We start from the raw sequence: 12855 nt of genomic DNA, 5'->3' as shown, positions 1-12855 counted from the left end.
CCACCAATACTCACCATATGATAACCCGATTTCAGGATAGTACATTGAAACCCAAATTTGTTTCTTCCATTAAGTACCCACTTTCACAGGCCCTTCTGACCGAACTCTACACTGATCCTGAACCTACCACATTCTCAGTTGCCAATAAAGATCCCAAATGGCGCAATGCAATGGCCGACGAATATGATGTCTTACTCAAGAACAAAACGTGGTGCCTTTTTCTTCATACATTCTGCCCAAAATGTAATTGGTTGCAAATAGATTTATAAGGTGAAAAAGAAGGTCAATGGATCTCTTGAATGCTATAAAGTGTGCTTAGTTGCGAAGGGTTTTTATTAACAGGAAGGTATTGATTATTTTGAAACATTCAGTCTTGTCATCAAACCCACTGCCATTCGGTTAGTCTTGTCTCTTGCTATTAGTTTTGGGTGGGAAGTTCATAAACTTGATGTTGATAATGCTTTCCTGAATGGGCCTCTCGAAGAAGTGTATATGAGTCAACCACCAAGCTTTCAGGATCCTCAGCACCCTCATTATGTGTGTCTCCTACACAAGGCCCTGTATGTCCTCAAAAACACTCCACATGCCTGGTTCCAACAACTCAGTTGTGAGATTTCGAGGATCCAAGTCAGACTCTTCTCTCTTTATCTTCAATAATGGCTCTTTTGTCATGTTTGTACTCATTTATGTTGATGATATCCTTGTTACCAAAAATTCATCCCAATGGATTTGTTCCTTTATTGATTGCGTTAATAAGCCTTTGTGTTAAAGGATTTGTGTCGATTACATTTCTTTCTAGGCGTTGAGGTGTCATTCCACTCCAACGGGTTACTTCTTACTTAGAAGAAATATACCTTGGACTTGTTATCTCACACAAATATGCTAGCCCCCAAACCAGTGTCTACCCTTGTAGCCGTCAATTGTACTTACAGACAACACCTTTGAAGATCCTACTTTGTGTGGTAGTATTGTTGGTGTTCCTCAATACTTGACTCTCACCCGTCTTGACTTGGGCTTTGGAGTGAATAAGGTCTGGCAATTTATGCATCGTCCCACTTATTACCAGTGGCTTGCTCTCAAGCGAATTCTACGGTATTTAAAAGTATCATTCATTATGGACTTTTACTGGCTCATTCTTCTTCTCATGTTCTTACGGTCTACATACTGATGCTGATTGGGCTGAGTGCCTTGATGATGGCAAATCAATTGGCGGCTATGTTGTCTTCACTGGGTGCAAATTAATTTTTTGGAGTTCTCAGTGATTTGTCGTTCAGTCTAGCACAATATCAGAATAATGTGCTCTGGCCAACGCTGCTGCTTAAGTAACATGGGTTGGCTATCTCATGCATGAACTTGGTTTTTCACTACCGACACCTCATACCATTTGAATGCTACTTATCTTTTTGCAACAAACACATTGAGCTGGATGTCCAATTTGTGTATGACATGGTTGCTAAAAGCCAACTTTGTGTTGGTTATCTTCCAACTGCTGATCAACTTGCTGATCTCCTCACCAAGCCTCTCACCTCTTCTCGCTTTGCTCTTTCCACTCCAAGCTCACTGTGTAGTAGAGTCCACTGAACTTGCAGAGGGATGTTAGAGGATCCGTTCCAGGTCCACCGGATCCAGGTCCACAAGACCAGATTCACTTTGGGTGGCATGTCCAATAAGGAGAAAACTGAAGGAGCCTACACGTTGGAAGCATCTAGAGAAAGCCCACAAGATTGGAAAGTTCAAGAATAGCAAGGAAGCTCACACAGTTGGAGAGTCCAAGAACAGAAAGGAATCCAATAGGAAGGAAATCCAAGAATTTTTCACATTGGCAGAGTCTCAATTTGTTAAGAAACAAAACTTTCCTTCTTGTAGTGTGTTACTAAAAGTAACGAGACCATTCAGAAGAGTGGTTGAATAGGTCTCTAATTCTTAATGTAAAATATAAATAAGCATCGAGGGAAACACCCATACACGATTTTCAGTGTGAGTGATCAAATAGTGGACGTAGGTCTATTGACCGAACCACGTTAAATAGAGGGTCTTAGTTTCTTTCAATCACCGTCTAATTATCGAGTGCCTACCCACAGTGAATGCTGTGCTAGGTTCCATCCTGTTTTAGACCCTTAAGTGTTCTGACCAGATACCTGACAGCTATGTCACAGGGACTCAGCAAACCTGGTGCCGCACCCACGTCGATGTGATGCGGGTGCGGCACCCGGTGCAGTCAACCTGACCTGGGTGCATTGACCACACTCAGGGTCATTTATGTCTATTTTTTTTATTAATTTTTTTTCTTTTGGGGGGGGGGTGCTGCCCCCTAGAGACCCCGTCAGGGGCGCTCTCCCTGAACTTCCGCCCGCTGACCGCGCAGCGGGACCTGCACTGGGAGGAGCCCCCGAACTCCCTTTCTGCAAGGGCAAAAACTCTGAATCAGGCTCCACAACTCATCAGCTCGATCCCTCCCCTGCACAAATTTTATATATATTTGCCGCACCTCCGCACCCAAGTTTTTTAAAAGTGCCGCACCACGCACCCATGTGACATAGCCTGCCAGTGCACAGGATCAAGTGGCCTTTGGTTGTTCATATCAAAAGATGAATGGTGGCTGGCATGTTGGCCATTTCCTGGGGCACATGTTCCCTCGTTTGTGTAACCACTTCCCATGTTGATGGACAATGCCGACCGTCAACTGAGTTTATAAGAGGTTGGCGTGTTGTTTTTAGTCTGCATGCAGACATCACCACCCATATTGCGCATTGAGATGGGTCATGGGTTGGTTCCCTGATTACATGTTCTCAGAGAGATCTTACACGAGACCATGTAGGCTATCTATTACACTTTAAACTATGGAGTTAATGGTAATGCAAGACTACTTCAGGCCCATTAAGGAATTTCAAGACTACTTCATGCAGGTATATCATGAAAATATAATAAATAAAAAGGAGTCCTAGTTTTTAGTTACTGTTTGAGAAAAGGGTTTTCATGTTCTGTGGTGTAGATAGAAAGAGACCATGTTTTCTGGCGAGAAAATGCACTTTCCATCTTGCCAATCATGCTGTTATGAGGCCACCTTCTTGCTGGGTTATCATACCACTGGCCTAAGTTGCAAACCTTTTGTTTTTAGCCATTTAGTCATGAATTTTATGACTTGTTTTAATCAGTTGATGGTGTCCAATCAAAAACTTATTAGAACCAGTATAAATCTTGGTCACATGGACATAGCCAGGACACAGGACATGCTATTTTTGTATAAAATTTCTAGTTTTCCACTAAGAATAGTATACAATGGGACATGAGAGGAAAGCACGAATGTAGCTGTGACATGGGAATAAATGTAAAAAAATTCCGATTGCATTCCTGCCTTGATTATGATTTCGAAGTCTTCTATCAACAAGTCACTGATTTCAATTATCTATAAGATTCCTTCGCTATATACCTACTAAGTTATCATCTTCAGAATACTGAATACATGTCAACAGAGTCGGGTCAGGTTAAAAGGATGGGGTGATGTTCAGTAATTTGAGTTGGGTTCATTCATGAAAGTCTTTGATCAAGAATCTTGACACGATGATGTGGTCACATCCATATTTCAATGTAGAACTAATGAAGGCAGACCTACAAAGAAAGACGATTCCAAACGCAAACATGGGGGGGGCATATTTTCTCTCTTATTTTGCATTCAAAAGATTTCCATCAAACTTGCAATGTCTTGCAACAACATCATGAAACAAAAATTCCAGGTTAAAGAAGACAATGAAACACAAACATACAGACTCAATTACACGCAAGCTACAACAAACGGCAACTCCTTGCCTTTTGCCATCATGCTTTCTGAGCATAGGGGAAACCAAGGATGACTTCTTTGATTTCATTATCAGCTGCACGGTCTAGCGCGGTTCTCCCATCGGAATCCTTTACCGTGTAATTTGCACCGGCTCTGAGAAGCTCCTCAATCTTTGGCTTATCACCCTCTGAGGCAGCCATCATCAACAGAATATCAACGGGATGAATGTCTTGGCGAAGGAGAGCTTCCATCTTATCATAAGAACCCTCAACAGCAAGCATCCCCATGTAATTGAAGTACTGCAAAAAAAGAAGAGGAAAACACACACACATTATTATGCTGCTTCTTGACCTTTTAAAAACAAAATCTACGAATAGAGATGTGAAAATACGTTCAGAGGGCATCCCAGTACTTCAGCATCAGACAATAGGAAAAAAAAAAGAGGGGAAAATATAAAAAGCATGAAACAAACGTGAAATAAAACCAAGAAACCAAGTTAAGGTGCAACAGCAATCGGCCTCCTACCCCAACAACTGCGATGCTCAATCTGTTTGCACCCAATAATACAGATGGGTCACACACTCATATGCTCTAACAATCTTTACGTGTCCTCACTATGCACAGCTTCAAGAAGTTAAGATGGACCCATGCTCCAGCAATAGGAGATAACCAGATACAAGAGTACCCCAAGTGGGATACCATCAAATTAAATGACGGGCTGTTCTCTCTCTCACGAACAAAAAGTGAACCGATTGATGCCCCCAGATTATATAAAATCGAAGGAATTTCGTGGAGAACTCGGTGACAAAAGAAAAGAAAACCAGAGGAGGGAAAATGAAAAGATTACACACATACTCAACATCATCTCGGTCGTAATCGTTCCGCTTCTGGCTGCCATAGATGCCGGCGTCTACTGCATCGGCGTCACTGTTCCCGAATTTGAACCAGCATTTTGCTCTACAACCTGAACTTGGGCCAGACACTACGTACCCTCCAATTCCCACTCAAGTTCTTGGAACCCAGAAATCTGGAACTTGGCTGCGACGGAAAGGAGTTGGAAGGGGAGAGAGCAGGCGAAGCGTCGCGGCAGCAGACATGGCCAAACCCCTTTCATCTCCAACTCTCAACTTCTCAAACCAAATGCTTCCCCTACTTAATCTGTTACTGTGCTAATAATATCTTTGCACTCTCCATATTTTCGCTATATTGCGAAGAAGAACACCCTCGATTTGGGGTTGCAGACAAACAAAAGGTAAGACGGATCTTTCCCCCAAGATAAGATAGTAGGTTGTGTGCAACGAGGTCGGGTCAGTCCAAACCAACCCGATTTTTGGGCACCCCATTGACGTACCATGACCCAGTGAAGTCGGCATGTCAATTGACTGGGCTTGAATTGAACCCAGTGGAGGGTGAATCAATTTGTCAGTCAAACACACCTCGACATGAGCAAAGCCAAACACAAAATCACGTGGTCTTTGGTGGCAGTTTCATGATACCGGAGGTACTTTTTTGGATATAGCAAAAGGTTTTGAAAAAATGCGGAAAATGTTGGCAAACCAAAATGGGGGTGGACATTTTTGTAAAAACCGAAAAGCTGTCTCCTGCTGTGGATTTAGGGCGCCTCCGGGGGGTCAAGTCCACGTGTACCAATAAGAGAACGTAATGCGGCCGAGAGATAGAGAGAAAATCTATTCCTGTCATCTAATCCGTTCCAGTGAGTATTTTATAAGGACCTCGACTGGTGCCGCAAGAAGGCCTGCGGCGGCAGCCCACAGAAACTGGTGAAACCAGGGATTATCTTAGACCCCCGTTTTGCTCTTTACAAAATGTGACAGCTTTTTCAGTGCACCACTTTTCTCTATTTTTGGGATCCGGAGATGAAAGGGCAGAGGGTATTTAATGAGAGTTTAATGACTGTTTGGAAATCTGTTTTGAGAGATGAGAATGATGGAGAAATGGATGAAGATGGGCCATTTTCAACAGTTATAACTTCAGCATCATCTCTTATTTTCTTCTCTACTCTCACCATCCTTCTCATCTCCTCTCTCTGACACCGGCTCCCAATTAGACCGTTACTACTCTCACACACACTGATAAATGAACGATTAAAAGCTTGTTGCTTGAGGTAATGGCAACAACTTGATGCAAGATTAATGTGAAAAGACTCTGGTTCGCTGCAATTAGCAACTCAGTCATAATATGGCTTGGACAATCCAACAATGAAATTAATTACTCTAAGGAATAGTCTATAGCTACTAGCATATGTCGCAGCAAATCAGCGTTTTCTTCAACTAATTCTCGATGGAAAGAACGTAGCAACTCACCAACTTAGTGGAAGATGGACTAGCCGCTCAAGCTGCTTCGATTTTATTAGCCCATCAGAAACCAAATGGCAGACCCAAGTTTACATATATATCTCAAATTATTTAGTTAGAAACTAATAACCAAACTAGAAAACCAGTTTAAACTGCAACAACAAAGTTGCACCTTGAAATTAAAGCATGAAACTGTATCATAACGAAGAACAAAATAAGAGACTATTTTACTTTAGGGCAACTTATATACTTGTGATCATTTGATACTTCCTATATATATATATATAAAGAAATTTGAAAGTTCAAGTAAGAAAGCATAGTTTTTTAAGCCAAGCTCACCAAAAACCATAAAGTTCGACTATGAATAATTAAAATGAATCAACAGCCCTTAATTCTGTCATATTGCTTAATCTCTCTATCTTCTCGTGAAGCCACGGCTACTTTCACCTATCATTTAAAACAGCAGAAAAACTAAGAACAAAAAAGACGGAGGAAAAAGAGCAACCTGATCCACATCGTCACTAGTGTAATCGTCGCGCTTCTGGCTGCCATAGATGCCAGCACCTTCAGCATCGACCCCATTTGTCCCCAACTTGAACCAGCACTTGGCTCTAGAACCTGATTTCGGGCCAGGGATTACCCTGAAATTTGCATTCCTGACGAAACCCAAGTTCCTGAACCCCAGAAATCCTGAACTTGGCTTGCTTTGAAGCGAGCTCGAGTGTAAAGCAGGGGGAGAGAAGACGTAAAGCGTAGTGGTAGCCATATGGCCCAGCGTTCCTGCGATTCCAAATCACCTACAACAAGTGCTTCGCTCATTTTTATCCCAATCAACAGCTTTTATAGCGTGGCTGTAGCTCTTGACTTACTCCAAAGTCCTCAGCTTTTTACTTTATTACCAAGAAAAAATAAAACCCTTGTCCGTGCGCTTTTGGAATTTCCGGAATAGAGTAGGGTACGGGTCCGGCAACTATAGCTCAATCAGAATTGTAGCACGAGCATGGAAGAAGGGAGTTGGGGTGCATTCATCCCCTATGTCATCCCCCATCTTCATACCTAGGGATGGCAGTGGACCGGGGGAAAGCAGGGCCCCGCCCCGCCTTGCCCCGTTTGGACCGGGGATGAAGGGTATGAAACGGGGATGGAGGCGGGGACGAAGGTTAAAATCCATCCCCGTTCGGGGATGGACTGACACTTTCTCCCGCCCCGCCCCATCCTCGCCCTTCCCTCTCCCCGATAAACCCTAACACAAATCCCCTTTCCTCATTTTTATTCACCTCCCCTCTCACGCAGCCCGATTTTTTCCCCCTTCTACCTCCCCGCGTAAGCTCCTCCTTCCTTCGAATCCTTCCCTGTTTGCAGATCTGTCGGAGCCGCGCCATCATCGTGACCAGTCGGAAGCCAACTGTTGCGCCACCGTCACTGACCACCACAGCCTCCTCCATCGTCGCACCACCGTCGGAAGCCAACCGCTGTTGCGAGCCCGATGTTGCTGCCACTTATGTCGGGAACCTCGACTATCGCCAGGTAACTTTCTTCCTCTCTTCCTCCTTTTCTCTGCAACCCCCATTTTTGGGTTGTCGGGGGTGCTAAGAGCCACCATTACCCCATCCCCACCACGATCCCCGCCACTTTTCCCCGCAATATCCTTGCCCTGCCTCATCCCCATTTGAACCAGGGATGGAGGACATGAAACGGGGATGAAGGCGGGGGTGGAGGTTAAAATCCATCCCCGTGCGGGGATGGAGGTTCTAATCTTGAGACGGGGCAGGGGTGGAGACCTTGATCCACCTATGGATTAGCGATGACCTAAATTCGTCGCTAATCCGACGCTAAACGGTTTAGCGACGGATTAGTGTCGGATTAGCGATGGATAACTTTCATCGCGAATTTTTCGATGCTAAATAGTGATAGAACTTATCCGTCGTTACTTTCGTCACTAATTTGCGACGGATTAGTGACGGACATGATCCATCGCGAGTCCTTCGCTATTTTAAATTAGCAATGGATAATATCTGTCGCTAATCCGTCGTTAAATTTTAAAAAAAAATAAAAAAATTTACTCTCTGCCAGCGCGTTCTCCGGTAAGGAGCAAATTTTTTGCACAGAACCGACGCGTTTCGGCGTCGGGACGCTCTTCCGCAGCGAGCCAATCACGGCGGAAGAAGGGACGCGGGCAGCTGCAAGCGACCGATCGGGCGAGGGAGAACGCCCCCCCCTGGAAGGAGACCAACAAGCTCTGTGTCGACGGCCAGAGGACCTTTGGCGCCCGCTTCACGGAATTAACTGTCGATGAAGGAGTGGACGCGCGGGAGGGGGTAGAGGAGCGGCGTCGATCGACCGACTGTGAGCTTTCCAGGGTCGTTGTGGAGACGGGATCCGGCGAGGGAGAGGCGGGATGGGCGGTGGAGACTGGCGAGGGGCACCGTCGGGAGGAGGAGGACGGCACGGGAGAGAGGTAGCGGGAGGAGGAGGATGGTCCGGGGGCCGACCCCAATCACGCTCGGAGGGCCTCTGGCGAGGGAGAGGCAGAACGGGCGGTGGAGACCGACGAGGGGCACCGTCGGGAGGAGGAGGACGACGCGGGGGAGAGGTAGCGGGAGGAGGAGGACGGTCTGGGGGCCGACGCCAATCACGCTCGGAGGGCCTCAGGCGAGGGAGAGGCAGGACGGGCGGTGGAGACCGGCGAGGGGCACCGTCGGGAGGAGGAGGACGACACGAAGGAGAGGTAGCGGGAGGAGGAGGATGCTCGGAGGGCCGATGCCAGTGTCACGGCTCGGGGGGCCGTTGCGCGTCGTCAGAGGAAGGGCGGTTTAAATCAAACGGGGGGAGGAAAAAACGGAGGGAGGGAAAATTTTGCGCCTCAGGTGGGACGGTTTAAATAAAAAATTAGCGACGGAATTAGCGAGGGATTTTTTCCGTCGCTATTTAGCGACAGATTAGTGACAGAAAAATTCCCTCGCTAATTTCGTCATTAATTAGTATTTTTTTATAGTGTTTTGGCAACGAAAAAAGTTTGTCGCTAATCCATCGCTAAGTAGCGACAGATTTAGCGAGGAAAATATTTATGTCGCTATTTTTGCAAATATTTCGAATGTTAGAGACAAATAGTTTTCTCTTGCTAATCCGTTGCAAATTTTTGATGAAAAAAATCTGTCGCAAATATCCGTCGTTAATTAGCATTTTTCTTGTAGTGGCCCCACTGCCATCCCTATTCATACCCCTCTTAGATTTTATTATTGGAGTTGTTTTGATCAAATCTGACCTTATAGATGAATTCAACATGGTCGAATTAATAAGAATCAACCCATGGGCTGTACTTTTTGATAAAAAAAGTGTGATTATTTGAATTACAAAAATTGTGTTTTGTCAATTATTAATTTTTTGAATCACCAAACAATCATACACCTGAGTCAGGTTTTGGTGATTTAAATGTCAATTTTCGTTAAATGAATGAAGTTGAACACATTTAGGCTCTGTTTGGGAACTGGTGTTAGAGGGATTTGCAAGGAGCCCAGAGAAATATAAAAAATTGAACTTCAAGGGAAATGAATTTCAAGGGAGTTGTGGATTCTTTCTTTTGTTTGGAAGCATAAGGAACTCTCTCAAGGATTCAGGCTTTTAACTTCTCATTTCTTATCATGTTTGGAAGACAATTTAGTGTAATGTGGAATTTTATTGGCAAAAGATGTGGGCCAGAGTCCAATCAGGTTTAATACATAAAATTTTTTAAGTCCGGTGCAAATCTACTAGGTCTTATTGATGAATTTGCCTTTAATAAAAAAAATTGCCCAAAAAATCATTAGTAAATGCAAAGGTGCGAGTTAAAATAACAATCTCTAACATGCTAAAATAATCAACCAAAAAAATAAGAATATAATAAAAATCTACAAATGACTACCTAGGCTGCGTATGGTCACCTTTATTTAGACGAGATCAAACTCTTCAAAATGTTGACAAAAAAAAGAATACAAAAAAAATCCTACTTATATTGCAAGAAATGTAACGTCAAAAATATCATGAATATATAATATCTTCAGTAACAACAAGGGCATAACCTGCTGAGAATGGAGGGCAGCCAGAAAACAAGGTATGCGGCAACGACAATGTGCCAGAGAGTGCCGATGAGTGTGGTCCTTTGATGCAGGCAACGAGCAAAAGACTCGGGTTAAAAAAAGAAAGGGTTCAACTAGATCCATTTTGGTTATTTGGATTTCTTGTATTTATTTAATTTGAATCTTAGCTTAGGATCTTGTTTTGGATTCTATGTCATATTGGATCAGTATAAGCTTCCACAAACCGCTATGGATGAGGTTCCTTCAGAGTGGGTCCACATTTTGTGTCAGTCATCTGCTCTAGATCCGTTTGACCTGTTTCACTAAAGAAGCATCTCATGTGACTTTAGATGGTTTGGAAAGATTACTCCTTGTTTCAGTGTGCATTTTTTATAAGATCTTGTTTGGTTCATTCATTTTGTAGAGTATCACCGAAGCCCAATTTCATATTGTAGGCCCATGACCCATTAGGCGAAATGGAATTGGAAAAAGCACAAGAGGGATCTAGACTTGAGGACAAGTCTTTTCGAACCCAAGAAGAATGATGCAGGAGCAAAACAAAAGACCCAGGTCCAAAAAAAAGATCCAATTGGATCCATTTTGGTTATTTGAATTTTTTATATTTATATTAATTTGGATCTTAGTTTAGGATATTGTTTTGGATTTTATGTTATATCAAATCTATCTCAGATCCATATTGATTATTGAGTCGTGTTTGGGTTATGGTTTTGGATTATAAATATGCATTGTAGAGAGATAGACAGTAGAGATGAATGAATTATGAGTTGTTTTTAGTGATTTTCTTTAATTTTCTGCTTTTCTTAGTTTCCTAATTTCGTAGCTGCACTAGGGTGCCTATTCGTGCGGAGTTCATGAGTGATCCTCCTGATCACTGCGCATCATCCTTCCTCTTCCAAAGTTAGTTTTAGGATTTATTCATTTCTAACTCAGTTTGCAACAAGTTTTAGAATGCAAAAGGATGGGTTTTCTAATAGTTGGATGAAGCCAAATGCTTTTATCAGTATCTTGGGTATTTGGAGATAGCGTTCAGCAACTGCAACTAAACCAAGCTAGGACTTGTAGTGTTTAAATTGAAAATTTGAGCTGTGTAAATGTATTTCAACCATTCTTTGCATTGGTCATATAGGAATTAAGTTAGTGAAAAGATGTCAATACTCATTGTTTTGTTAGCTAGGATGGGAAAACGACATTTCTGTTCATCCACATGGAAAATATTGGAGAATGATATTATCATTTGTATATATTTTGTTGATGTTATAGAAAGCAATCTCACTGTGTTTTGCTCTTGTACAGGCAGAGTTACACTTTAGGCTCACAGCCTATTCATGAGCCTTCATGGGCTCTCTGATTGCGCTTGGTTGGTTTTCACTTCTTGCAAAGTTGGTCTATTTTCTGTTACTTGACAGCTACAACCAATAAACGACTGTCAGTGGACCGGGGGAAAGCGGGGGCCCGCCCCGTTTGGACCGGGGATGAAGGGTATGAAACGGGGATGGAGGTGGGGACGAAGGTTAAAATTCATCCCCGTCCGGGGCTGGAGGCAGGGATGGACGTGCACTTTTCCCCGCCCCGACCACTTTTCCCCGCAATATCCCCGCCCCGCCTCATCCCCGTTTGAACCGGGGATGGGGGACATGAAACGGGGATGAAGGTGGGGATAGAGGATAAAATCCATTCCCCGCCGGGAATGGAGGCGGGGGTGGAGGATAAAATCTTGAGGCGGGGCGGGGTGGAGACCTTGTCCCCCGCCCCGCCCCGCCCCGCCCCACTGCCATCCCTAACTTCTAGTCAATGTAATAAACTGTATCAGAAGGATATTGGAAGGTCTCTAAGATACAGGTGTATCCAAGTGTACCTTACTGTATCATAAGATACGTTCTAGATGAATTAAAATTTTAAAATATAATAAAAAACCCAGAAAAGATTACAAAAATAAAAACTCATAACACTCAATAAGAAAAAAGTACATTTAAGCTCTAAAACCATCAAAGCTCTACGAATTGGAAATTTTGCTTCATTATTGGAGTTTTCATTTTTTTTCCCTTTTTGTCAAGATCCATGATTCTAAAATGGAAGGCTGATATGAAATATGCACATTGAATTGTTATTTTTGCTTTTCTTGTCATAACAAGGGGCTCATCAAAACCTAGTTTAGGATTCTTAATGGCCCTGTTTTGAGTTCAATTGAAGGTGGTTTTGTCATCATAATTTCTGCATCATCGATAGTGTAAAAGCCTGTGATTTTCAGATTTTTTAGTAGCCCACATAATGATGTTAGTGTTACACTTGATGCATGTAATCGTGTGTCAAAATGATGGGGCATCAAATAAGTAGCTAAATTAGAGCAATTTTAAAGCAACTTTAGCATGGACAAATTGAAATTTATGGTAATTAAAAGTTTCGAGAATGGAATGCTAACAATCGAAACCGATTTAGACTTTTAGTAAACCATGGGTTTGGGTAAGATCCAAAATATAGCCTGTTAGGTTCAGATGGGATTGCAAACTGTCTATGAACACAAACGAACACACCCGACAATCGAACAACTACAAATTAAGAACGAGAAGAAAGAGGTAAGAGAGCACATAAAGATTTACGTGGTTCGGAGGGGAACCTCCTACATCCACGGGCGGCAACGATGTTAAATGTTCACTAGAAAAGTGAGAGATACAAAATCATTGTTCTT

General features: G+C 43.1%; 1 protein-coding gene across 1 annotated transcript; it reads right to left on the bottom strand.

Moving 5' to 3' along the window:
- Positions 1-3625: 3625 nt before the first annotated feature.
- LOC149830760 (protein LHCP TRANSLOCATION DEFECT-like) lies at positions 3626-6911 on the bottom strand. Its single transcript, XM_090013473.1, has 2 exons — positions 6599-6911; positions 3626-4077 (listed from the first exon to the last, which is right to left on the bottom strand). Exons 1-2 carry the CDS (start codon positions 6857-6859, stop codon positions 3817-3819), a joined length of 522 nt encoding a protein of 173 aa, XP_089869599.1. The 5' UTR covers positions 6860-6911; the 3' UTR covers positions 3626-3816.
- Positions 6912-12855: the final 5944 nt, after the last annotated feature.

Source organism: Nuphar pumila, chromosome 7 (assembly GCF_984573655.1).
Source record: "Nuphar pumila chromosome 7, dmNupPumi1.hap1.1, whole genome shotgun sequence".
NCBI classification, from domain to species: Eukaryota; Viridiplantae; Streptophyta; class Magnoliopsida; order Nymphaeales; family Nymphaeaceae; genus Nuphar; species Nuphar pumila.
Note: the sequence above shows the minus strand (reverse complement) of the source record. Positions and strands in the feature narration are given on the sequence as shown.

Bases quoted from the DNA above. Each gene is read 5' to 3' on its own strand.
- LOC149830760 (XM_090013473.1), bottom strand. From the start codon at position 6,859: ATGGCTACCACTACGCTTTACGTCTTCTCTCCCCCTGCTTTACACTCG. The intron at 4,078-6,598 runs GTTGCTCTTTTT...CTTTTTTTGCAG, and splicing joins CTAGTGACGATGTGGATCAG to TACTTCAATTACATGGGGAT.